The sequence below is a fragment of the Staurois parvus genome, unplaced genomic scaffold, assembly GCF_062004578.1.
Source record: "Staurois parvus isolate SC_StPar_1 unplaced genomic scaffold, SC_StPar_1.0 ptg000019l, whole genome shotgun sequence".
Lineage (NCBI taxonomy): Eukaryota > Metazoa > Chordata > Amphibia > Anura > Ranidae > Staurois > Staurois parvus.
The window spans coordinates 12014758-12042623 of NW_028317815.1; the positions used below are offsets into that span (position 1 = coordinate 12014758).

Below are 27866 nucleotides of genomic sequence, written 5' to 3' on the forward strand. Positions count from 1 at the left end.
AGTGTATGTGTGTGTGTGTGTGTGTGTGTATATACATACCATTTTCTTTTTCTTTTCTTTTCAGTTAGTAAAAGTTTCTTGTTGCTTTTTATTTTGAAAAATGGAAGCTTCTGCATATGGCTATTAACTTTTGAAGTCCAAATGTAACCGTGACCCATGGAAGCCTGTTATTAAAGAATTAACCTCTGGGTCTCTTTTTTGCACCTTTATCCACACCTGCAATGAGATCATAGCAACTTGTCATCTGAGCTTAGTATTGTGCAACTATCTCCTCCAAAATCGTTTTTTTCTACAAATGCAGACATGATTTCTATAAGCAGTTCTGTCTGATTGGTGGTGCATATTGCAAGATAAATAATGTGTTATTTGCTTTTGTTGTGTGTAGTTATGTTTACTGTATTTTATAAATTTTCCGCAAATATATGCAGTGCTGACTATCTGTGTACTATATATATCCTATATCCAGACGTGCAAAAACATTATGTTCGTGAATATACTGTGGCATTGTATCATGCTTTGCCATGTAAAATTCTGGTAAATCTGTTTCTTTGTAGAATACACTACAGAGTGAATGTTTGCTTTTCTACTGTTATTACATTTGATGCAAATTTTCTCTTCTAGTCTAAAATATATTGGTTTGAAATGCATTTTATTGACCTTTTGTTATGATAATCCTTTAGCAATAGCAGATAAGTTACAGCACAAGGCTTTTTTTCAAAGGACAGAATTCTTTTAGACACAGTAGGTGTCTCATTGAGGTCACTGATCAGTGTTCAGGGGGTTCTGCTCCATAAACTCTTTCATATGACAAATTTCAATGACAATTTTTTAGAATTTAAACTTCTAGTTTATATCAAAGACTGCCCGTAATCTAAAGACTTGCATGACAAATTATATCTGTTTTGCCATTTAATATATTAGTAGTATGTGCAAAAATCAGACATGTGACAAAGTGGACAATAAAGGGACCAGTTGCAAGCAATTCATTGACCTGAATCCAAAGAGTCAGCACATGTTTAATTCACTTTACTACTCCAGTGCCCACTGAGCTATTGTGTGCATCAGAAATATGCACTACAAAGGGGACCTGTGCAGGCTTTCTTGGGGTAACTTCCTGAGATCATTAATGATAGTGCATGAGCTCATTGCTATCTATATAAATGCAAATAGCACAGGGGATATAAGCTTTTTTTCTCTATAGAAACACAACAAAGGTATTCATTTTTCACTGTTGCAAACTGAGAAGGCAACTCTAATGCTAGAGGTGTTCTTTTGAAGTAAGAGTAATGTATAGTACAATAACTTTTATACATATAAAACGTGTTTACTCTTAGTGCACTGTACAGCACTGTAGATTTTCCACTGTTCACAGGTAACAAATCCATGTTTGCAGGATCTTATATTGTTCTCAACAAGCATGCAGACAGGCAGATAACGCGAAGAAGAAGGAAGACCTCTTCTTATCAACTGTAGTTTTTTGTGTGAAGTAACTTTATGGACTGGAGCAGCACACTTACACTGATGAGCCATAACATTATGACCACTCACCATAACCTATGGACTCCACTGGACCTCTGAAAGTATGCTGTGGTATCTGGCACAAAGCTATCAGTAGCAGATCCTCTAAATCCTGTGGTGCGGTGGGGCCACCATGGATCAAACCTTGTTTTTCCAGCACATCCCACAGATGCTTGATTGATTGAGATGTGGAGAATTTGGAGGCCAAGTTAACACCTCAAACTCATTTGGGTTTATTTACTAAATCCGGAACACTCAGAATCTGGTGCTGCTGTGCTTGGTAGTTAATCAGTTTCTAACTTCAGCTTGTTCAGTTAAGCTTTGACAAAAACCTGGAAGCTGATTGGTTTCTATTCAGAAAATTCTAAAATGCTATTAGTTTTCTGTACGATATAAAAAAAAACAAAAACAGGAATGTTTATCTTTTTTAGTTCTACACGTGTATTTGTAAGCTAAATAAAAATGGAGGTTTTACATTGCCCAGTGTACACTGGAAATGGATGATAGAATTGTCTGATGCATCAGAGTGTGTGCCTACTATGAAATGAAGACCTTTTCCCACAGCCATCAATCAAATTTAAACTGGCAAGGCAATTTTCCTATTTTGTTTGTGAGGTAGTAGCTGTCATTTTTAGTAAACTCACCCCTAAAGGGACATGCAAGGACATGGGTTATAAATTCCATTTTCAGTTTTATTAAATATAGTGTATCATATATTTATAATGATTTTTCTCTTTAAAGGGTATGCCAAGGTTTTTTTTTTACTAACTTTTAAAACAGATGTTAAATACCTCTTTTAATGTACAGTATATGTACATGAAAGCAGCCATATTTGTTGTATAAATATGCAGGCACCTTCTTACTTAAGTGAGTTTAAAAACACAACAGTAAAATCAGTCTGTATATGCAGTGGAGCATGCTTGTTATACTCACTGTGGAACCTAGGGGGTTAATCCTCTGCAGTGTGTAAAAGGGCCGTTTGATCCTTTCTTCTCTGTTCCTCCCCTTTTTCAAGCGGCCACCTCTTATCTCCAGATTGACCTGTAGGCATGCACATGCACAGTTTAGTTTGTATTGCTAGAGAGGTTTTTTTTTTATTGTCCAGACAGAGGTCAGGGGATTTGCAACCTCCTAGAGCAGAAAGAAAACTTCTCCTATAAGCTTTACCTAGTGGTGGGCTGGACACAGATAGAAGTCACAAGACTGCTCTAACTGCTGATGAGAAAAGGTATTTAGCAGTTTATATTTACTAAAATAATTGCACTTCCATGTTCTGTGTACTGAGACCAGATCTAGTGCACGCAGGGTCCTGGGTTTAGTAACACTTTAAAGTGTTACTAAACTTGCAACAGTAAAATCAGTCTGTACATGCAGTAAAGCATGTTTGTTATACTCACTGTGGAAACAAAGGGGTTAATCCTTTGTATTGTGTAAAAAGGATGTTTGAACATGTTTTCTCTAAACTTCCCCTTCTTCTACTGTCTCCAATCCATCTGCTGATAGAACAGAGCCTTGGGGCAAGCTGTACATGCTCAGTTTGGTGTGCACTGCTAGTGAGTTGTTTTATTTTCTTGGGAGAGTGCATGTGATCAGCAAAGGGCCAATGAACACTGTCCAGAGGGTTAGGGGTCCTGCAACCTGTCCTGCAACCTCAAAGGAGAGAATGAAAACTCCTCCTACAAGCTTTAAAGTGGTAGTAAACCTGTAGGTAAAATGAATATCTCCTAAACGTGCAACATTTAGGAGATATTCACTCTTTCTGACAGTCGGCTCATGCGTTCTGAAGGAATGGCACCCTTGTGCCATTCCTTCAGAGCACTGCGCCGTGTCTCGGGACTCCCGCTCGCATACTAGGGTTGCCACCTCATCCCTTTAAACCCGAACACCTATTAATTACACAGGTTCTGAGGCTAATTTAATGGAAATAAGGCACTAGGTGAGTTTAATTACCACTTTAATCAGCCACAGAACCTATGTAATTATGTATGCGGGTTTAAAGGGATGAGGTGGCAACCCTAGTGCATGCACGGGAGTGATGTCATCACGGCCTGGCCAGCCAGGCGGCCAGAGCTTGCGAACCTGGAAGGAAGACCCGGGGGAGCCTCTGCAGTGGTGACAACGTACCACTGGAGGGCTTTGTTTTAAGGTATGTCCTTCATAATGTGCTAGTTTGCGATGCATTCTAGTACAATATGACTTTACCTTGCAATGGATTTTCTTTTTTCTTTCTTTTTTTTTATTACCGCTTTAACCAATGCTCTGCTGGACATTGATGGAAGTCACAAGACTGCTCTAACCGCTGATGAGAAAAGGTATTTAGCAGTTTATATTTATGAAAATAATTGCCTTTCCATGTTCTGTGGGAGACCAAATATAGTGAATGCAGGGTCCTGTGTTTAGTAACACTTTAATAAAGCAGTGAATATAACTTTCAAAGCTTGTTCACACCAGATGTGGCAACACATGCAGAATACCACATTTTCCTGCATCTCACCAAAATGCGCTGCGGCATGATTTTAGAAATCATGCTGGCACCTTTTTTGTATGATTCTCGTGCATAAGGCGACCTATTCAAATTAATGGGTTGTTCTAAAATGCAACATACAAGAACTAGCAAACAAAAATGCATGATCTCGGAAGCACATTCTCGTGTGAATGAACCTTCAGAGTTGCCAGATTTACTGCTTTATAAATATGCAGAGCTGTAAATGTGTAGCCATTTTTATAAATTTTTGGATGGAGTAGGGAAAATAGAAAAAAAAGAAGGAAAAACATCTACTGGAATGTTGATTTTTTCCCTTTTGTACATTTTCTGTCACGTTGTGGCCCAGATGACACTGCATTTGTTACTGTTTTTAGTATTAAAGTACCATGGAATATGTGTTGCCTAGTAAATGCTTATTAAAGAAACATTCAATTAAATTGTATTGTAACTCTAATGTCTGCCTTCATTTTTAAAGTGCTGCACCAACTGTTGTCATATATAAAAATCCAGTATAATACACTGCTCAAAACAAATTAAAGGAACACTTTTTAATCAGAGTATAGCATCAAGTCAATTAAACTCCTGGGATATTGATCTGGCCAGTTAAGTGGCATAAGGGGTTGTTAATCAGTTTCAGCTGCTTTGCTGTTAATGAAATTACCAGGTGCAGTAGATGGGCAACACTGAGATGACCCCCAAAACAGGAATGGTTTTACAGGTGGAGGCCACTGACATTTTCTTCCCTATGCAGCTTTTCTGACTGTTTTTCACTAGTTTCACTAGTTTTGCATTTGGCTAGGGTCACTGTCACTACTGGTAGCATGAGGCTATACCTGGACCCTACAGGGGTTGCACAGACAGTCCAACTCTTCCAGGATGGCACATCAATACATGCATTGCCAGAAGGTTTGCTGTGTCTATCAGCACAGTCTCAAGAGCATGGAGGAGATTCCAGGGGACAGGCAGTTACTCTAGGAGGGCTGGGCAGGGCTGTAGAAGGTCCTTAACCCATTAGCAGGACTGGTATCTGCTCCTTTGTGCAAGGAGGAACAGGATGAGCACTGCCAGAGCCGTACAAAATGACCTCCAGCAGGCCACTGGTGTGAATGTCTCTGACCAAACAATCAGAAACAGACTTCATGAGGATGGCCTGAGGACCCAACATCCTCTAGTGGGCCCTGTGCTCACTGCCCGGCACCATAGAGCTCACGTGGCATTTGCCATTGAACACCAGAATTGGCAGGTCTGCCACTGGCGCCCTGTGCTTTTCACAGATGAGAGCAGGTTCACCCTGAGCACATGTGACAGACATGAAAGGGTCTGGAGAAGCCGTGGAGAACGTTATGCTGCTTATAACCTTGTTCAGCATGAGCGTTTTGGTGGAGGGTCAGTGATGGTCAGGGGAGGCATATCCATGGAGGGACACACAGACCTCTACAGACTAGACAATGGCACCCTGACTGGAGGATGAAGGAATTGATACCATTGAATGGCCCCACACTCACCTGACCTAAATCCAATAGAACACCTCTGGGATATCATGTTGATGTAAATTATAGTCAAAAACTGTGAAGAGACCTACTCTGCCAGCTTGTAGCTTTGGTATGTGTTGACTTTACAACCCCAATTCCAAAAAAAGTTGGTACGCTGTATAAAAACTACTTCAAATCAGAATGCAATGATTTGTAAATCTCATAAACCCATATTTTATGCACAATAGAAAATAGAACATATTCAAATGTTTAAACCTAAAGCAATGACAACCATTTATTACTATTGCCTTATATGGTTAAGTCTCCTTCTTGAAATTTATAACTATGTATGTTCAACCGAATTCCCTTACATTGTTAATGGGCTTTCTAATACAAACATACTGTTATCAGGAAGCTCTCTGTATAATCTTTTTCAGTTCTTTCATTTTTAGTATAATCATCATAAGCCCTCTGAGCAACATATTTTAAAATCAAAACTAGCAAATGTTGCACGTTCATGAAGGGGTTCATTTAAGGTCCTTTTACACATGCAATCCTATCACATCCACCTGTTAGATTTCCAGGCAGATCTGAATGGAAGATTAATGTTAGGAGGGGCCAGATTGTAAGCTGTATGAATGAAGAAATGGAAGGTAGAATAGGGGCTGAACATGAACAGGGTGCACAGCAAAGTGGCAACGGGTTGTGGACCAGTGAGCATAGAGGAGACAGATTTGGAAGCTTATCATAGCAGAGGTGAAAGGGAGAAAGAAGACACGGCTGACTATGGAACACTGTCAAAGGTAGAGTAGACAGGCCAGTCCATTGGAGGAAAGAGAGGGTATGCAAAACATGAGCTGTTCAAGTTGTGGGGAGAACGAGAAGGCAGAGAGCATTTGATTGTGGATAGGAATAATCAAGGAGATGATGGGATCTTCTTAAGGACACAGTACAGTTGAGTATTTGAATATTTTTTGATCATAGAGCATTGGGAGAGTAAACAGAGTGTGGACTGATCAAGCACCAGAGAGAGGGAGAGAGAAATGGTTGAATGCAGATGATCAGGGACAGGGGTAACAGAGAAGACGGTGGCAACTAATGATAGACCATTTTGAGTATAGAAAGATTGGTGGTGAGCATGACTGGGGAGTAGAGGGGAAGGTGATTGTGGCTAGGGGGGGAGGGAGGTAAAGGGGGAGCTAATCATGTCCTGGGGGGAGAAAAGATAGCGGAATCTAGCCATGGACAAGGATAGAGCAGAATCATGAACCACTGACTTGTTAGGAGGCAAAGGGAGAGATGATAGTTTCTGGAGGTGTTGGTGGGGAGGGGAGATTGGTGTTGGGAAATCTGATCTTGGAAAGGGTAGGAGTGGGGGGAGCATAAAAGAAATTGATTGCTGCTTGCCTTTACGCCTGATGTGAGAAGATGTGGTACTGCTTTTTCTACCAGTCACCCCATCAACAAGGTCAGACGAGGTAGGGTTTAACACATGCAGAACTGCTGCATACTTATGAAAAATGTCAGGTGGTATTTTAATGTAAAGCAAAAACATTTTATGTTTTAAATAGTCTAGGGAGAATAAAAGGTGAGGGAAAAGCCTTGATTTTAGAGTTGCCACTAGAACAAAATTTTAGGGTAAATCTGTATAGGAAGTGTGCCCTAACAGGGCACAGACCTCAAAAAAATTACCAGACAAGGTGTAAACTTTGAAACTCTATACAACCTAAAAATAAAATTAGCTTTATATATTCTTTAACATGTTAAAAAAAACATTTTATTTATACCCTTGCAATCAGATTCAGGGTATAAAGTAACAAAGTATTGTGGGCTGTCTGGTTATACTTTCTGCTTTTGAAAAGTGACTCATACAGTAGCAGTAATTATATTTTTACTGTCTATCTCAGAGTTTTTAAAATGTAAACTTTCATGTTGTCAAGACAAGATGGAATCACTTCGAAACACTTATATTCTGTGCCCTACTCAATTAAATCCAATGCAACAAGCAAACACTTGCCTAAGCTTTACTTGGTGTAAGTTAATTACCCATGGAACATTTTGTGGCGTGCAAAAGTATAATTTTTTTTCTTTAAGATTAGCAGGTATGTGGCACTGCAAATGACAGTATTCATCAGCTCTTAATCCCCACACTGCAAGGAATGTAAATATGCGTTATGCTTTTGGTGGCCCAGATGTAAGATCCACATACAGACATTTCCCTGACTCTGAGCACATTCATTCAGTTGTGTTGTAGTTAAGGGGATGTTAAGTTACAGATTATTATTATTATATTGTAAAGCGCTGAGCAAACTGTTGGCGCTATATAAATCCTGTATAATAATAACGGGAGACAATACAGCAACAATAAAGTTCAATAAAGGAGGGTTAGGAGGGCCCTGCTCCTTGGAGCTTACAATCTACGATTAGCATAGTTTAGCCCTAGTATGTTATTCCATACTGCTGTGCCATCTTTAAACCAGAGTCAATAACATTTAAATTACATATTCCTATTTACCTGTCCATGGTATACTACATGATTTTCTTTTTTTTACTAGTATAGCAATATATAAAGTTATCCAGGTGAATATTTTTCCCATGTAATGCCACAATGTATATGCTGTGCTATTACTATTATCTCCAGGTGATAGTTACAGTTGGGTTGTGCTAACATGCAAGCAGCTGGACCTGCATTGTTTTAAACACAAGTAGTGTAAGTACTTGAATACAGAAGCAGCATAAGGAGCCTGCTGGAGTGTAAGGAGCCATACTGAGAGGAGGAGAGAGCAGAGAGATGAGCTCATCTGTGCTGTTTCTCCTTTCGCTCTACACTCACAGTGGGGACCTGAAACTAAAAGTGAAACTGCAATAGAGAAAAATCAGGTCTCCTCCCTTGCTGGACAAGGCTGTATGGTGTGACGGAGCTCTGTAAACCTCTGAACTGGATAAACAGAAATAACATCCTTTGGCATATGTAATTTTTGTATTTAGCTGTTTGGCGTTCAGCCTGAACAATTTTGTGTAAAGCTTATCTAGAAACATCTACTAGGCATCAACTATATTTACTGAATTATAACATTTTAGATTTTTTTTATTTTTTCTATACTTCTGCTCAAAATATACATTAAAAAAAATGTATATCAGTGCAAAAAGAACTCTCGCAGGTAATACATAACATATTTAGCATGATCCAGCCAGCGTTGAATATGCACAAAATATACTTCATGTCCCATGAAAGGTTGAAGAAACTTGTCCATATCTGTTGGATTACATTTTGTTGTGTCAGGTATATGTATCTTTGCTAATGTATGTCTGAAAATTTGGAAAGTTTCCAATGAAAATGATCAGTGTGTCGATACTCAAGTTTGGGGTTCTTTCTTGTAATTCCTGGACCTTTGGCTTCTCAGCAAGCTGTAACATAACTTAGTTAATGACTGCTCCAAGGGGGTAATTCAATACACATAGAAGCGACTCATTGCTGCAACTCCCATTGACTCAGTGTGAGTTTTCTGCCAATCACTTTAGCTCATCAGATCGAGCAAGAAGGTAATTCAAAGACGCCCGCCTGTTTACTTTCTTTTTTAATGACACGCACATCAGTCATATTAAATACCTCTCTGATAAGTCACTTTACTCATTTCAGTTTGACAAATTGGTGCGGGTATTGTATGTTACGGTATTTACAGCAAAATGTCCTGTTTATGAGGGAAAGCTGGTCACATTTACTTATTTGGTGTTCAGTTGTGCTGAGTATGCCTTCAGGAAGATAACATACCAATGATGTTCTTTTGGGTTAACATGTAGAGCACAGTATCATCTTTCAGTTAGAAGATGAACTACTTCTCATCTTGTGCTTTTTCAACATGAATTATATCTATAAGTTATGACCAGTTTAATTTGCAGTTGGTTTTAGGGTAAAGTAGCTGCAGGCCATCGACAGTACGAATAGAGTAGAATACATCTTGAACACAATTTTTGTACACTACACAGTTTGGGGTCTTTTGTCACTTTGCATGTGGTTTACGTGAAGTGTGACTACATTTGTGCTTTCTGTTTTATATTCACCGTGGCATACACTATATTTTTTTAAATAATTGTTTGTTTTACATTCTTGTGGTTTCCTGACATGTATTTTATGGTATACTGTGTGAAGAATTACCCAATTACCTTTGAGCTATGGTACAAACCATTGAATTGTTTCTGATCTCCCTTTTAAATTGATAACATATATTGGCAAACCTGTTGCATTCATTGTATTCTGCTTGTTTAATAGTGCATTTGTTATATGGCTTGTATAAGTGATTTCTTTAGCTCTTATTATTTAGGGGTGATTTTCATATCACTGTTTAAATTGGTGGAAATATAGATAGATGGAACTTCACACAGGCTATAGTTTGCCGCAAATTGCAGATGAAGATCAATGGGAATGTGTGACCACTGAAGTAGAAAAGGGATGCCTGGGAAATGAGTTGTCCTCAATGTTCATCTATTGGTCTTAGGCCAACAGGTTAATGAAATGCTTCTCTAGGGCTGGCTGGACATCTAATGAGCAGTTGGTTTAGAATTCTGTACATATCTCGCAGGTATATCTCTTCCTTGACATGTTAAACACACACTGATTTTCTTTGTGCAATTTGTAGTTCTGATGTTATTTGAGATAAGTTAACATTATTGTGTTTTTAAAACTCAGAATTGATTTGGACTTGGCTAAGCAGACTGTATAGGCCTGTTATCTACTAGCTGGGGTTTGGGTGACATTTCACATAAGTCACTTCTAGAGAGAATAAGATGCTTAACTACATAAAGCCTAAATACCTTTGAGGAAATGTTGCTTTTAAAAAAAATAAATAAACCTCACAAATATGCTTTCCAACCCTTTTGCTGACTTAAGGATTCTGATGTACACATGACATAGTTTGGATTAAGATCTTTTTCATACCACAGCATTTACAATGTCATGCATGTGTTCACATGTACTGTGGTTTGTTCTTAAAAACACAGTACACTGAACATGGTGGTATACTGTGGTGTGGTGCACTATAGCCCACTTTATACAATATGTGTGTTGGGTTGCATTGTGATAGCACTTTTTGCTGACCATGTTGTGGTGTGGACAAGTCTTTAAGATTGTATACCAGAAGTGTATTTAGGTTGTAGGTGGAGCCTTGTAGACTGATTCAGCCAGTGGATTCTTATACGGCTTGGATACTCCAACAAGCGAGATCTTTCTCTCATCACTTCCAGTTGTTTTTGTTCACCTGGGTGGTGCCACCTACTTTTGCATATACTAGCAACTTCTGTTGCATTCACCAGAATATAAGTTAAAATATCTAGCAAGAAGGGTGGGATCCCTCATAATAGTTGCAGCAGGTGTGCATACTCGGAAACAGAATCATAGATAGCCAACAATAGTGCTCCCAAGACATATAAGTAGCTGTCAGCTGAATTACCTCCCCAACATCTGCCCCAAACTAAAACATTAGTTTTAGGTGTATACGCCGTTTAAATTGCCTTCAGTACACTGATATTTTGAATTTCTATTAATTTCATCTGTTTCATTATAAAAAAAATGGATGGTGTTTTGTCCTGAAAACACATTCCCCTGTGGCCTCTGTGCAGCTTGAGATGCAGCTAAATCCTCCTAGACTTCAATAAATCAAAAAATCTTGAAGGTTTATTGACATAACAGGGTGAGTGAAACTGAAATGTACATACAGTAAGGACACATGAATCAACATTAAAACAATGCATTTTACTACTAAAGTGTGTAACAGATACTGGGTACAAATAAGTACAGGCCTTGCCAGTGATTCTGTCGCTGAGGAATAAGATGTACTTTCAGGCTCAACATGTGCCCAAGATGGTGGCTTCTTCCAGCTGTGAGTAAAGAATTAGGGGAGGTACAAATGCAAATCAGGGTCAAAACTCTGCTCTGCCTGTCCTGTAAGTGAAGATGGGAGCAGTGATGTTTGACCATTAGGTTGAAGTTCAAACAACGGTTGATGAATGTCAAGCATGAAGTACTATGCTGGAGGCATGATAGAGGGCATGTGTGTTGGTGCATACATTCTACATAGATTGTTGTTGGTATTTCAGCTTTTTTTTCTTTTTTCTTTATTGCCTTTTCTCAAATCATACTCCATCAGTTATTTTAGCTTAGGAATGTTGGAACTGAATCACCTATGCATATGACAAATTGATATTCACCCTGAAGGACTGATGGGTTTTACAAAAATTATACAAGCTTGTTCAGGAACAGGGTGCAAAGCGTAATGCTGTAGAAAGATTTGTATTCCATAGAAATCCTCAGACTCAGACAGATTTGATTTATGAGTGTTTGCATTTAAGCATTGCTCTTTGCACTGGTTCAATGAATAAGCTGTAAAGGGCTCCTTACTGTAAGAGTGGTTTTATTACAGAGTTCCTTACCTCAATGGTGGTGCTGATGGCAAGTTCCAGTTTAACCATTCAGCTATGCTGTATTTATGACTGCTGGGTATCTACGACTAGCGTTACGTAAATAGCTATTTATTTGTTATCGTAATATCACATAGTATTTTAAACTAGTAAAACATTGCTACTGTACAACTAAAGCCTACCACACACCTTACTAGATAATTGTACAAACACTTTTAGATGTATCAGTAAGTATGTGGTACAGGTTTCTGCTGATAGGATACAGATTCATTGAATAAATATGGATAGCTCCTCATATAATATAGTTTTGGCAAATCTAAGGTTAAAGTATTACTAAACTCACAACAGGAAAATCAGTCTGTATATGTAGTAAAGCATGCTTGTTATACTCACTGTGGAACTTAAGGAGTTAATCATCCACATTGTGTAAAAAAGGATGTGTGATCCTGTCTTCTCTGATCCTCCCTTTCTTCCAGTGTCTCCTAAATATCTCCTGATAGAACAGAGACTCGGAGGCAAGCTGCACATGCAAGTTTGGAGTGTATTGCTAGAGAGGTTTTTTTTTTATTTTTGGGGGGGAGAGTACATGTGATCAGCACAGGGCCAATCAGCACTATCCAGTCAGGGGTCCAGCAGCCTCCTACAGGAGAATGAAAACTCCTCCTACAAGCTGTAACCAGTGCTCTGCTGGACACTGATAGAAGTCAAACGACTGCTCTAACTGCTGATGAGAAAAGGTATTTAGCAGTTTATAGTTACTAAAATAATTGCATTTCCATGTTCTGTGTACTGTAGGAGACCAGATATAGTGAATGCAGGTCCTGGGTTTAGTAACATTTTAAAGGATAAGTTCACCTTTCATAACATGTTACACCCATATTCAGGGTTTCAGGGTGTAACATGCTATGAATAGACTGGCCCCTGCTAACCCCCACTTTGATAGCTACTGGAGGATCTTCTCCCACTAGCGGTCAAAATTTTAAAAAAAATTATATCCCTACGGGGCTCTGCCTACCCAGTCATGTCACTCATTCTCAGTCTTCTGTGAATGAGAAACTACAAGTCCTGTGGAGCACTGTGGTAGTTAATTGAATCTTCCTGTCAGTATACTGTATCTGATTGCCCATACATCCCATACGGGCAATCGGATATACTGACAGGCCTGCAGGAGACTTGCAAGTCACCAGCAATCTGCTGATGCAATGGTTTACAGGATCCTGCATAACAAAATTTATATGGAAAAATAAAAAACCTAGAATATCGTATGATTTGATAAGTAGACGAAAAGAGAGAGGGGGACTGGGAGTGCCAGACTTTGGGAGATACTATAATGCTGTAGTTTTAGCAAGAATTTATGATTGGACACACAATAAAAGGGGGAAAAGATGGGTAAAGATAGAGAATGACTTGAGCGGAGTTGACCTGAGTAGAAACATATGGGCACCAACACAATATAGAGGTTTAAAAGAAACCACGAGCGTGTTTACATTGAACGTTTTAAGGGTTTGGGATAATTTACACAAGTATATGCACTGGGATTTTAATTCACAATTAATGTCACTAAGGAATATAGAATACTTCCCACCAGGTATTGAAGGGAGTATGGGAAAATGGATTAAAAAGGAAGACATTCAACTAAGGGATATTATGGACGGAAAGAAGTTGAAAACATTGAAAGACTTAAAAAAGAGTGGAAGGGAACTTTTTATTAAGATTGATGAGTGGAAATATCACCAATTAAATCACTTTGTTGAGAGTCTTCCGAAACCCATAAGAGGGAGAAAGGAGTGGAACATGTTTGAGAGGTTACTGGAATCACGGGGAGACGGAAAACGGGGCACGGCAAAAATTTATAAAATTCTTACCGAGTTAGCTACGGAATTAAAACCAAGCTATATAGAAAAATGGGAAAGGGATTTAGGAGTGGAGATAGATGAGGATAAACAGAGGAAGATATATAGACTCACGCACGAGAACACTAGTATGAGAGAGGTGGAGGTAAACTATAAAAGTTTAGTAAGATGGCACATTACACCAATTCTAGAGCACAAAATAGATATAGAGAAAACACAAGAGTGTTGGCGTGGTTGTGGAAAGATTGGTACATGGTTTCACATCTGGTGGGAGTGCCCAAGGATACAAAATTTTTGGAAGATAACAGTCAACTTAATTGAGAAAATCTCAGGAATAAAGATAGGATTAGACCCACAAGTGTGTTTACTACATAAAACAGATTTACCAGTGAATAAATATAAAAACTCGGGTATATGGTACTTTGTGAACGCAGCGAAGGGGTTGATACCCAAATTCTGGCATAGCTTGGAAGTTCCGAAAGAGAAGGATTGGGTAGAAAGAGTAAATCAGATTAGTAGGATGGAGAAACTATACTATACCCAGGAAGATAAGATGGAGATATATAACAGGAGATGGGAAAAATGGGAAGATTTTGTACACCATAGGAATATATATGAAGAAATGCCAGGAGAAGATTCTTAATTTTATATAGATGGAAGTAAGAGAAAAATGCAGAGTGGGAGGGAGGAGGGATGGGGTAGGGCATAAGGGTAGAGGGAAGGGAAAGGAAGAAAAAGGAGGTAACAGAAAGAAAATAAGAGTAAAAATATTATATGAGAATGTAGATGAAATGCATTATGCTCTTCTTTCATGTTCCCCTGTTTTTTTTTCTTTTTTTTTTTTTCCTTTCTCTTTTTATATGTAATTATAAATGTGAAAATTTAATAAATATTTGAATAAAAGTACAGGATCCTGCAACAAAAATAATAAATGCACATTTTTTTTTTGCCTGCAAAAAAGGAAAAGGTGAATTTTTATATTGTTTTACATTTGCTATGTAATTATAAGCTATCACCAATGATGTCTGTTCCATGGGTGACTGCTGCTTCATTTAGGGAAAAAAGTCAATTTTGGAATGCAGCAGATGGAGAGCGAGTGACCCACTATCAGAGGGTACTGCAGCTAGAACATGACCATGCATTTAGTTTTTCTTTTTTGTTCAGCCACCAAGTTGAAAAAAAACAAAAAAACTACTCCATACCTCTATTCACACAAATGTGGTGGTGTGAAAAATTGCTCCGACAGAATATTCCGTCAGCAACACGCACCATTGGCAGTACACTGATCAGTGACTGCAGCTGCACTAGAAATTTGGTTAGTCCCTGCTGAACCTACCGAATTTTGATGAGTATATCAGCAGCTTAACATCAGATGTTTTGAAGTTTACAATACTGTGCAGGCTGAATAAAAGTAAGGCTAGGTTCACACTATTGCAGCTTTGCGGGCTTCATTTGCACTGGCACGGCAGCCCTTTCATTTGAGCAGGAAAAAGGTTCCTGCTGCATTTTGAAAATGCAGCAGCCAGGAAATTGCATGGTGCTTTTGTATCATGTGATTTCTCTGTGCCTCCCATACCTGCAAACTTGCTGCGTTTTTAGATGCATGGGGTGCCATTAAGAATAATTGGCAGCCTTGAACCTTTGTAAAGAGCAGTGCATATTGGTTGTGGGTGTGGGAACAGGTGCAATAACCACAGCCACTCACCATAGTGTTAACCTGGCCTAAGTAAGTGTTTTCCTGAACAGAGCAGCAGCCACACATGGGACAGGCATCTGTAGAGAGTTTTATGTTTACATAGCAAATGTAAAAAAAAAAATGTTTTTCCTGGAGCTTTGTTTTTACTGAAATTGTACAATCAGATTGTAGCGTGTATGGTGAAACTAAGAGAGCCATCTATATTAATGTTATATGCTTGGATCCAGAAACTGTTTTTTTCTTTACGAGACGTGATCTATTTCCAGTTCAGTAATGAAATTCATAGCCTGACATCAGACAGACCTTAGCACAGATGTTTGGGTGACCTGTCACCTTTTTTTTTTTTTTTAGATTGAACCACCACAGTAACATAGATATATGCAACATTCATCAGTTTCCACATTTTTTAGGCTTCCTGTTGACATACACTGGCCTTGTATCCTGTTCTACAGAAACCAAATATGTAGCTCTAATCTACAATTTTGTTTTCATTTTGTGCTTTTAGTTATCGAATGTGATAAACTTTTGCGAAAAGTTATGAACAATATCTTTCCCACTAGCCTTACAGTTTTTGCTCAAAATCCTCTCATGTTTGTGATAGCTTTAAGGCCATGTTTACATTGTAGTGTCACACTTGTTTCTCTTGTTCTAACAAAAGTTCTGTCTTTAAAGCTGTCAAATGAAGGTAGCTAAAGATGCTACATGATCCCTCAAACTTTGTCCAGATTGCACAATGATTACACAGGCCAACACACATTTTGCTGCCTTGAATATTAGACCTGTTTTTACCAGAGTGAAGAGTGGTACAGTATATGGCAAGGAGTGAAAAATCAAGATATTTTACATTAGTGCTTTATTTAATCTCCTTGTACCATGAAAGAACCAAACATGAAAAAGTAGCCATAACCTCTATGGTGGTCGATCTGAAAATATGAAATCACATATACACACATCTCCAATACGATCATAACTCTGATACAGTTAATAACTTACACTTAGAATCCAATGTTTCTGATGTAAAATTACAGTTGGACATAGGTAAACACTCTCACTATACAGTATCTGCTAACTGGTGTGCAAAAACAAAGTTACAGAAAAACAAGTAGATATTTTAAAAAACTGACTAAAAGTTATATTGGTTTGACCATATCTAAGAAAATAGAGCTGATGCAGTCTAGCCATTGCAGATTTCCGAATCGGCACCGCAAAGAATTGCAAGAACAGGTTTAAAAAGCAATGCACCAAGAAAAATGTTTTGGTTAGGCTGTGATTATTACAGCAATGTTGTCATCTTTTAAAATCCTCCTTCCTGGATTTTTCATTTGCTGGGATAGTGGGTGGTAGTGATGTGGGGCATGTCTCTGAAGTATTTCCCAAGTTATACAGGTTTTCTTTGTGTTACCTGTGTATGCTAAAGATGCATCTAGCCATCTGTGCTCAGGGGAAGTTTACATTCTGTCTCTGATGATGGTTTGGGTGCTTGCTCAATACATAGACATATATTGTTAGCTGATACGATCATGCATGTCTGTGCATATATCTGAAACAAGAAAAATGGTTTTGCAACTAGATCATACCTCCATCTGTGACTGCCACTTAATATCGGTTCTAAAAAAATTGACACTTATTGGTATCAACAGCTCTTTACAATTGACAGTATATATTTGTATTATTGCAAATGTTCAGATATTCAAATAGTTTGATATTATTGTCTGTAAGGCACTGCAGGAAAGGTTTCAACCTCTCCTCAATTTGAAAAGGCAAGACAAGTGTTCCACTGAAGTTTGAGATTTTTGGTATGTTTCTGTGAAGTTTTATTGATGGTTAAGCATGTAAGGCAACTTGTGTGTTGGATTTAGTGACTAGTGAAGAGGCCTTACATTCCACTAAGACAAGCTAAATTGCTTTGTTATGACACCAGCATATGTAGAGCGGTGGTACTGAAAAGCTTTCCTACAATAATGCCAAATCACCTTTAGCAGGGGAAGACAGCAATTACCTGAGTGCCTTGCTCTGTATTACCTGAAATACAGGTAGTATCCATACTGAGACTGCAGAGCGTGACTGCTAGAGGAGAATTCTGTTCCTAGCAGTAGCCTCTTATTAATGGCACCATTGTTCTCAGCACCATTAATTACTTAGCTGGGTGTTCTGTACCATGTTACTGTTCTTATCAAGGCAATGTTGGTGTATACACTGCATAGACATTCAGCCACGATGTATAGGGTTAGCTTTTGCTTTGATTAGATTGCTATAAAAATAAATCACACTAAGCATTGTTCATAAGGTTACCCTATGATAGCAAATCAGAACTCGGCGTTCAGCAGCTCAGAGATGGGAACTCATCTTTGACAATGTCAGTTTCCTTGCTGTCATGCTGATGCTTTGCCTTTAAACCTTTCTGAATCTCTGGCCTGGAATACAGATAAGGAATTCTTATACTTTTCATATGCTCATTTGCAGCATGCTTGTTCTGGCTTTGTGAATCAAATGTATTAGAACCAACCAGAGAGAGCTCACAAACTTTATCAATAACCAAAGTAAAATTATGTACAGATTGCAGTGTCAATACCATAGCAATAAACCAAAATTCATCATGTACCGATATATTTTTTTTATGATGAACCTTTTGTGTTGGTCGTACAGATATTACTTTATCTGTTACTTTAATTTTAAATTGAACAATCCCATATATTTTATTTGGTGACCTAGAGCTTCTGAGAACAGTTCAATAGGGCCACATGTGTTTTCCACAGCCGCAGTAGATTATTATTATACAGGATTTATATAGCGCCAACAGTTTGCACAGCGCTTTACAATATAAGGGAGACAGTACAATTTACAATACATTTCAGTACAGAAGGAATATGAGGGCCCTACTCATGGAGCTTACAATCTAAAGGATGGAAACAGTAGATAGACAGCAGTTTGCAGATGTCCTCAAATAAAGAGACCTGTGTCCCCCCCCCCAGCACTTCAGCAGATATAATGGATATATATGAGCTATATTTCCTTCTCGTGTTACAGATTGCACTGCAATGTAATATAATTAAGCTGCTTGTAAATAATGGACTAATGCATGTTTTACTAATCATATGTTAAATGTAGAGCATCCCTGTCATATTCAAGTATATAAATCCATTTTAAAGGATAAGTTCACCTTTTTAACAAAAATCAAATGCACATTTTTTTGCAAGTAAAGAAATGTGTCTTTTATTATTTTTTGTTTCTGGGAGCTCTAAAGCATTGTACCAGCGATCAGCAGATCGTTGGTGCCATGCAGGTCTCCTGCAGACCTGTTACTGTACTGAATATGGGTGTAACCTGTTACAAAAGGTGAACTCATCCTTTAATTGACACACCTTGGGCATCATTGTGTCTGCAAAAGGTAGTTGAATAGTCTTAGGACCACCATTTAGGTTCAACTCTTGCGTATTGAGCTGTAAAGGATTTGTATGCATTGTCTACTTTTCTGTTTTCCAAGCAAATAGTTTAGTTTTGACTGGCTAGATTCTGAATTATTAAATTGACAGTCTCTCTATTCATATTTAAAAGACGCTTTTAATATGCTTTTTTTGACCACCCAACAATTCTTTTATCTTACTTGGCTGACAAAAATGTCTTATGATGCAATTATGTTGTTCAGAACCTCCAGTACCCATGTAGTACCATCCAAATGTATTCCCATGAGTTTTTAATGATTTTGTTGTTTTATGGAATACTTCTTATTCCTGCAGCGACCCCAGCAATTGTGAAAGTGACATCATCTTTGCAATGAACCATAAATGCTGAATGATTCTAATTATAGAACATCCAGCAGAATGACTGACATTTTTATAGGAGTACCTGGGAACACTCACACATCAATAACCTCTCTTTAGGACTTGCTTTACACATATAGGTTAACAGTCACGTAAACCTTGAAAACCACGCCACAAGAAAAAATCTACAATCGGCCAGCACCTGCTTGTCCAAACACTGTCCAGACCTCATCAAACAATTACAGAAGTCATTCATCTATTTTTTCCTTGAGGCTATTTTAGACAGGTCACTCAGGCAGTGTGTAGGTAAAAGGGGAACAGCGCAGGGCATCACTTTTTAGGGTTGGGTCTAGTAATGTGTGTTCAAAATGCTGTGTTAAATACAAGATATTATTCCTTCTGCAGACTTTACGGTTTTTTTTCTTTTCAACATAGTTTAAAACAATAGAAGTGTAAATGAAATACACAAAAATTTGTAACACCATATGTGTAATATGCATGTATGTTTTTTCTTGCAGCCCAACATTGGAAGGCTGGGTATTCCTCATGGACCCTCTGGGGAAAAGGTCGCTGTAGTAACAGTGGATGATTGTGACACAGCAGTAGCAGTACGTTTTGGAAATATTATCAAGAACTACACATGTGCTGCCCAGGGAACCCAAACTGGATCCAAAAAGTAAGCTTTTGGCTCAATATATCAAAGTAAACTTCAACTTCAGACTAGAAAAATAAAGACCCTTTTGTTAACAGTTTGATAGATTTATGACAATTATCTTTCATTGGAAATACAAAAGAGATTATTTAGCAAAAAATCTATCAATTAGCTTTCCTTATTTTCTGTAGAAAAAATAATCATAGAAAGCAGTGACTGATTCATGTAGCAAATATTTACTGGTGGTGAATCATTTACCAGAAAGATTTACCTGCAGTGAATGTTTGGTGTATGCCAGATTCACTGCTTTACAACTATGCCCCTGTCTTGCTCATATTATGCAATACGTTTTCCAAATTGTTAAATGTGCACATACTGTATTCACTTCATATTTTGAATGTAAGCAGAGTGCTACTGGCTGGCTATGAAACATAGAAAGCTAAAAAGAAAGATTAAGAAAAAAGCTAGGAAAGCTAACCACAGACAGTAACAAATATTACCAGATTGACTGAAGTTTTGGCCTGTGTTCCCCTTTAATAATATAAACGTGGTTGAGTAACAGATGTGTTGTGTGTGTATTATTTTTGTTACTATAGTCACAGATACATATTTTTAATTTGAAAGTAGATTTCTGTACTAACTAACTAAAGTTAGCCTGTGCTTTTAAAGACAATGTTTGTGTTTTGGGAGTCTCTATTTGATAATGATTTTGTAGGAAAACCAGTGAGATGGTGTTATAATAACTTTATTTTTTTTTTTTAGGTCACTTGACTTAACAGGGCCACTATTGCTGGGAGGTGTTCCTGACTTGCCTGAGGACTTCCCAGTGCAGAACAGGCAGTTTATTGGCTGCATGAGGAATTTAACAATTGACAGCAAACCCATAGACATGGCTGGTTATATAGCAAACAATGGCACCCTAGCAGGTACATGATGCACCATATTGTTTTTTTTAAATATTTTTTTAATTGTTCCTAAAAACTGACCGAAGATAATAGCGTAAAATGAGTGCCAGAGAGAGAGGGAGGAAGCAGCCATTTTGTATTTATTTGAATTGTTTTAATATCTGTCAAGGACCATTCACACCAGTGGGTGAGCGTTATGCAATTTGAAGGGTGCTGTGATGCATTATTACAACATATTCCACTGTTTAACTTTCTTTCTGTTTCTTAATGTTATTAAAATGTTACAAAATCAGCTTTATGCACTGCTGTGCTTTAAGAGGTAGTGTAGTGTAGCGCATTGCAATGCACTGAGTAAAAATGCATCCTGTTCTGCTCTTTTTTTTCAGCGCATAGCAATGGGACAACAGCCAAATAGCCTTGTCTATGCATTGGGATGCATAATCTCAATGCACATATTCGCCGGCATACCATGGATCATCAGATGGGATCTTTCTGCAATAAACGTTTGATGAAGGGGTCCTGCGCAGCTCCAAAACATTGCACTTGGTCCTTTGTAATGTGACCTTTCTGCAATAAAAGTTTGACGATATCTGCCAATCCATGCTGTGCTGGCGAATATGTCCATTGCTCTGTGACGAGTCCAGTTTCCAGCTGGTAATCGCTGCAGCACTCACCACTGATGAGCCCGTATCCAGGAAAGTGAGCGATGGGAATATTGGCATCTTCTTGGGATGCATAACCTGTCCAGAGCATGTGAAATAAACTTCTTGTTTGGGATTGTAGGTTTAAATTGAGTGAACACTGGGAAGACTGGTATATTACAAGCAAGGACTAGGAAACATACCGTTTACTTGGACTACAAAAATGTTTTTCTGCTTTTTAGTAATATTTTTTTCCCTTGGTGTTTGACACTGCTAGTAATCAAACTACCTCTGAAAAAACACCAGCCGCTAAAGACATTTTAATGTGTCCACTAAAAATGCACTAATATGGGTTTCCATTGTTTGGTTAAAGGTTGCCCTGCAAAGAGGAATTTCTGTGACACCAGCGTTTGTCATAATGGAGGTACCTGTGTTAACAAATGGAACACCTACTACTGTGACTGTCCTTTACATTTTGGAGGGAAAAACTGTGAGCAAGGTAGGTCACAGTGCATTAGTAACTGCTGCTTAATAATATAAGTAGACATAATGTGTTACTGATTTATCATGGAGCATAACCTCAGAACTGCATGAAACTGTTCATCCTTTTTTTCATACTGAGTCATAAAATCTGTTTGAATATCTCACCGAGACAAATGAAAAGTTCCAAGTTTTATATTTTTATAGGAGATGTATTGTTTTTGAGCAACTTTGGTTTGTTATTAGTAAGGGAAGTAAAGTGAGATGGAGCTTCTGGGAGTGATCGGGGGAATTCATTTTGGTGTGTGTAGAGAAACTTGAAAGTCTAATGACATATTGTTAGATTCATGTGGTAAATGTTTAAAACATCAAGGAACAAGGTGGTTTGTGCTTTGCTGTGTGATAGCAAAGTTTGTTTTAGTTTTGTTAATTGGCCATTTTTAGTATGCTGTAGCTAATTACTGCATGTAATAAAATTTTTTCAAATGCACTCCAAGTTGTAATAAAACTTGTCTATATTACGTTGTGTCAAACTAGGTAATACAGTTTGGAAAGTATCCCAATAAAATTCTACTTGCCTTTTCAGTTATGCCATTTCCACAGCGGTTTCAAGGAGATGGGATTGTTATATGGACTGATATAGAAATCACAGTGGCTGTGCCATGGTTTATTGGACTGATGTTCAGAACCCGTCAAGCTAGTGGCATGTTGATGCAGGCTAATGCAGGGTCTTCATCTAGGATTACTATCCAGGTAAGCAACAAGATTTTTCCATGTAGCTAAACAGAAGTGCTTCATAATATTTCTATAAACAATGCATCAGACAAAGAAATCCACATCCAGCTCTGGGCACAGGAATAAATTTGGCTTTACCATTAATACTAGAAGATTACCTTTTATTTTTTTAAAATGTGGTTCAAGGTCACTGTCTTGACAAAATTATTTTTATACTTCTACATAAGAAGGCTTCAAATAATATGAGCAATAAAAAGGAGTCTGTTCATAAAAAATAATGTGTGACTCTGATAAACTAAAGATTATCATTTTACAGTTCTTTAGAAATCCTAGTTTAACATGTTTGAACAGACATTTAATCTGAAGTTTTCTTGTTTTTTTTTCTTTTTTTGGGTAAGTTTAAGTCATAATATTTTACATGTGTTGAGTTGTATCCTATGGCCTACTAACTGCTCCATAATGTAGAAGTCTTTTCTTCATTAAAGCTAAGTCCACTTCAGAGCATTTAACTTCCAGTGCTGCATGAGTCTAACATTGAAGTACATTGAAAAGGTCTCAACAATGGCAGCTTGAACCTTTTTTTACTTTCCTCCATTTGCAGCACTCTTTGCATTCCACCTCTCCCCCATTCACAGAACATGTTGCATTCTGTAAAAATAATGCACAAAGTGTTGTGAATGGAGGAGAGGAAAGAAAGGAGCTGCAGTATTCTTCAATGTTAAACCAGAGACAGGTGACCTGTGCAGCATTGGAATTTGACTGCTGTGAAGAAAACTCTGCTTCACTGAAGAGAAGATAGTGAGCACACAGTAAGCAATTAGCAGAACATGGGATATCTTCCTTACAGGTAAGTTATGTGACTGAAGCTGTATCTCAGAAACAATTTTAACAAAATATCAGCTTTAATTACTTATAATTAGTAATTATATGGTAAGCTTAAAAAGCAGTTATTGATTAGGAAGTGTCACACTGATATGTTTCCAGGTTTGGAAAGCCAAATGTATTTTTATACAGCTGTCTCAAAATATCTTGAGCAGCTCAAACTTTTTATGCACATATCTCAATAGCAATACTAAACTATATCCACAGTGAAAAGCTGGTCTACTTTTTAGCAGCAATTCTTTTATAAGTAACTATTTAGTATAAACATATTCTGCTGTAATCTCTGACCATTTTGGCATCAAATTGAGGAGAGCTAAACATGCACAAAGCAGAAAGAATTGTGGTCACAGGTCTTCACACACAGCATATGTTAGCCAGGGTTAGTATGAGGGTCTGCTAATGACTGAGCAAGTTAATAAAACTGGACATTATAGAGTCAGAGTTAGGGGAACCTGGACTGGTTTGCTGCTCATCCTGTGTGTGTTATACACAAACCCTGTAAAGGAAAGAAAGCAGCATTCAAAGATTTTCTCAGAAACGTAACTTGCCTATGTCTGTTCCTCATTACAAACTCTCTGATGCATTCAGGTACTAAAAGAAAAGATGTCATCTGAATGTTTGACTTGAAAATCACTGCCATGGCACCAGATTTAATTTTTCTAAATTAATCAAATTCTATTAGGCATTAAGCTTATCATACAAAAACAAAAATTCACTCCCATATATCTATTTTTAAATAGGTGGTAAACAATCACATTCAGTTTGAAGTGTACAGTGGTATCAGCCATATAGCTAGTATGAAAATTCATCAGACCAGAGTCACTGATGGCGAATGGCATCATCTGCTCATAGAACTGAAAAGCTCTAAGGATGGAAAGGACATCAAGTATCTGGCCATTATGTATCTGGACTATGGAATTTATCAGGTAGAAAAATAACACAAATATATATTTATTTATTTATTTTTTTTTAATATATGGTAAACACCAAATCTCAGCTTGGAAATACTATAGAAAAACATAATTGTTGTTGCTCTCTCAACAGAACTCTGTAGAAATTGGTAATGATCTGCCAGGGTTGAAATTGAAAACCATTTTTGTTGGTGGCTTATCAGAATCTGATGGCCTCATAATGCAAGGATTTAATGGCTGTATGAAGGTGAGTCTAATACAGAGGATAAGTTACCACTGGCCCAAGCATTATTTATATATATATTATTTATATTTTAATGTTATGTGATCACTAACTCGTACTTTGGGAATCCCATTCTACAGTATAAAATATTTATCCAGAATGCTTAATTTTCATTCAAAAGGTAGCAGGCTTTTTGTAACCGTTCTGCTTTATTCTCAAATAAACAGTTAAATTGCTCTTTTATTGCATGGACCTTTTTGTATAGCTGAATACCAAATTTCCACTCTATAGTGTGGTACCATTACAGAAATCAGTGGTGCTGGAACATTTCGTCATTCTTATGGGGCTTATTTGTCAAAATATGCATTTTAAAGTTAGTATATACTTGTGGAAAACGTGGGTGAGTGTGTTGAATTGTTTAGACCAGGAAATGAGGATGGTTAATATTATCTTACTAATATTTAGTTGCTTGTTTGCTGAATTCTATCAGTCTGTTACAATTTAGGAGTGTTCTATAGATTGCACTTATATGACAGTAATATTTGTGTTTGTTCATGTTACCTGGCAGTCCTGTGAGAAAAGGTAAGGGTGGAATTACCCTCATGTATTCTGTGTTTATCCCGTCTACATATCATTCTGTGAAAGAAATGGGAATGTCAGTCACCTTTCACTTGCATAGCTACACCCCCTATTTGTAGACAATGTTATGAACAAAAGTCTGCCTTATTCCCATGCTATTAAAGTAGAACAATTATGAGACTGTAGTTGGCGTTGGTATTTTTTCAGCTTTCTTCTTTTGCTTCACTGACTTGTCACATTTTGCTTTGTTACAATGAGCTCTAACCACTAAGTCAGAGAACAATGTGTAGAGTATAGAAGCCCATAACAACTTATAAGCAGTCATTTTTTGTTGTCTCTCACAAAGATATTGCTATGGCTAACTACACTTTATTGCTCTCTGATTTGAATAAATCTGATAAGTAACCCTCAGTTATTAGTATCAGTGAATAATGTTGTCTGTATATGTCAGAGAACCCATAGTTAGGTGGTCTTGTGAAGCTACACACAGCCTTTAGAAGGCGGTTGGACTTTGGAAAACAATATGTTAACCAAAGGGTCTTTGTTCCTCCAATTATAGTAAGTATGCATACTTGTATCTTATTTCTGAGCTACTGGAGGTGGCCACCCCCGAGGAAATAGTAGGCCACGTCAACCCCTAACTCTGCCAAGAATGTCTACTAAATTATTTATTGATAATCTATAGGTGGCCTGGTTATTGTCAACTCTTGCTAAATTCTCAGGGAGACTAAACCAAACCAAAATGTGTTCTGTTTAAGACTAATGATGTATTGCCAACTTTCATCTGTTCCTAGCTGCTAAACAATTTCTACCCTCCCCAAGTCTTCAGGTGTTGGCTGCTGTTCCATTATGATTTAGAGATTCCATCCTCTAATACATGCACATAGATTGGACCACACTAGAGGGAGGTGTTAGTGTTTTTTGGAGCAGCTGTCACTATAAAAAAAATTTCCTTTTCACAACTGTTCTGTGACACTTAGGCAAAGTTAAAAATCTGAAAAGCTATTTTATGATAAAAATGACCAGATAGGGGCCATATACTAAAACGGCAGGCTTTTGCACTTGTTTGCTGTATGTTTTTGTGAGTTGCTATAAAACATCACTTGATATATCCACTGTTGGAACTCTTCCCTCATTTGAATCATAACATTCACAGTTCTCCATTATATTATAATTGGGAAAGAGTGAACCTTGTCATGCATGCTCACACACAAATGACTGGTATAATTAAATTCCTTCAGGGAGTAAGAATGGGAGAAACATCAACCAACATAGCAACCCTAAACATGAATAAAGCAAGTGTCCTCAATGTGGAAAGTGGCTGCGAGGTAGATAATCCCTGTGATTCAAATCCATGTCCATACCACAGTGATTGCAGTGATGAGTGGAACAGCTTTTCTTGTAATTGCGAACCAGGTAAGAGTCCATTATACTTTGATATTTACCAATGGCTCCATTTCTTCTGGGTTTGGTGGGTAGTTTCATTTCATTTTACACTGGAGCAGCTGTGTCTCTGGGCAAAGGATCTGTCATTATCATCCTCATTTAAAGTAATTTTCTAAAACTGTAAGTGGCCACTCCTGAATTACAGTTTTTGATTGTAATAGTCATCAAAAGATTTACTATAAATTTATTCTAAAGAGTTGTAAATTAGATGTCTTTTATTAGTCTGGAATGCTGTAAACGTATGTTTCTACACCTCTTTTTAGGTGGGTAAAATAGTGATCACTGTTTCTGTACTAGAATGCTCAGTTCATCCTTTTCCATTTTTTAGGCCCTACAATATGATTTTTACAGTTGACAGTTATATTGCATAATGTTAAAAAAAAATGTACTTTGCTTTTAGCTTAGTAACTGCTACTGACTGGCTATTGTTTGTCTTTCAATCACAATTTCATGAAAAAAGGTCTGAAATAAAACCAGGCTATAATGGTCATAACATATGCAAAATATATAACCTCTACTTGTAGGACATGAAAACACGTGACATTAATCTGTTTGTTGATCAAGTTATTTTGAAAGCTGTCAATGTTTGATGTGGTATCAGCCCAGTAGCGCATGTAACTAAATCTTCTTTCCTGCAGGCTTCTTTGGAAGAGACTGTGTTGATGTGTGCAGCCTGAACCCTTGTGAGCATGTTTCTACTTGTGCAAGAAAGCCAAGCTCTTCTCATGGATACACTTGTGAATGTGGAGCAAGCTACTATGGACAATACTGCGAGAACAAGTAAGGAGGTCATATTTATTGACAACTGGTTTTTGCTCTAAAAAGATTTCTTATTGCCGTGACTTATGACATATGATTGTATAACCTATCTACCTATTCATTGTGACTTATTTTATATTTATCTGAGTCAAATATGTTTAATTTAATTAAAACTTGTTTAATTAAAGTCTTGTTTAAGACTATGTTTAATTTTTTTTTTAATTCCTGAAACCGTGCGGCCGATTTACTAAAGTGTTCACACAATGTTGTATGTTGATTCACTTCAATTATCCAATCATGTGCAGACAACGAAAGTAAACAGGGATTTTCTGTTCACTTGATTTACATAATTAACCTGAATAGTTGCACATTCTTTAGTATTATTATTATTAGACATGTAATGTAAATGAATGCCTTAATGAACTGCATGACTGCCTACAAGATGCTTTCTGCT

General features: G+C 37.5%; 1 protein-coding gene across 6 annotated transcripts in view; it reads left to right on the forward strand.

The window, feature by feature from the left end:
• CELSR1 (cadherin EGF LAG seven-pass G-type receptor 1) overlaps positions 1–27866 on the forward strand; it is a 198715-nt gene that overhangs the window by 117402 nt on the left and 53447 nt on the right. For all 6 annotated transcript variants that reach the window (XM_089684862.1, XM_089684839.1, XM_089684847.1 and 3 more), the window contains exons 6-13: positions 19718–19875; positions 20614–20777; positions 21771–21896; positions 22464–22630; positions 24235–24420; positions 24539–24652; positions 26449–26623; positions 27292–27433. In XM_089684862.1, the coding sequence (XP_089540988.1) occupies positions 19718–19875; positions 20614–20777; positions 21771–21896; positions 22464–22630; positions 24235–24420; positions 24539–24652; positions 26449–26623; positions 27292–27433 (1232 nt within the window). The remainder of the gene's footprint in view (positions 1–19717; positions 19876–20613; positions 20778–21770; positions 21897–22463; positions 22631–24234; positions 24421–24538; positions 24653–26448; positions 26624–27291; positions 27434–27866) is intronic.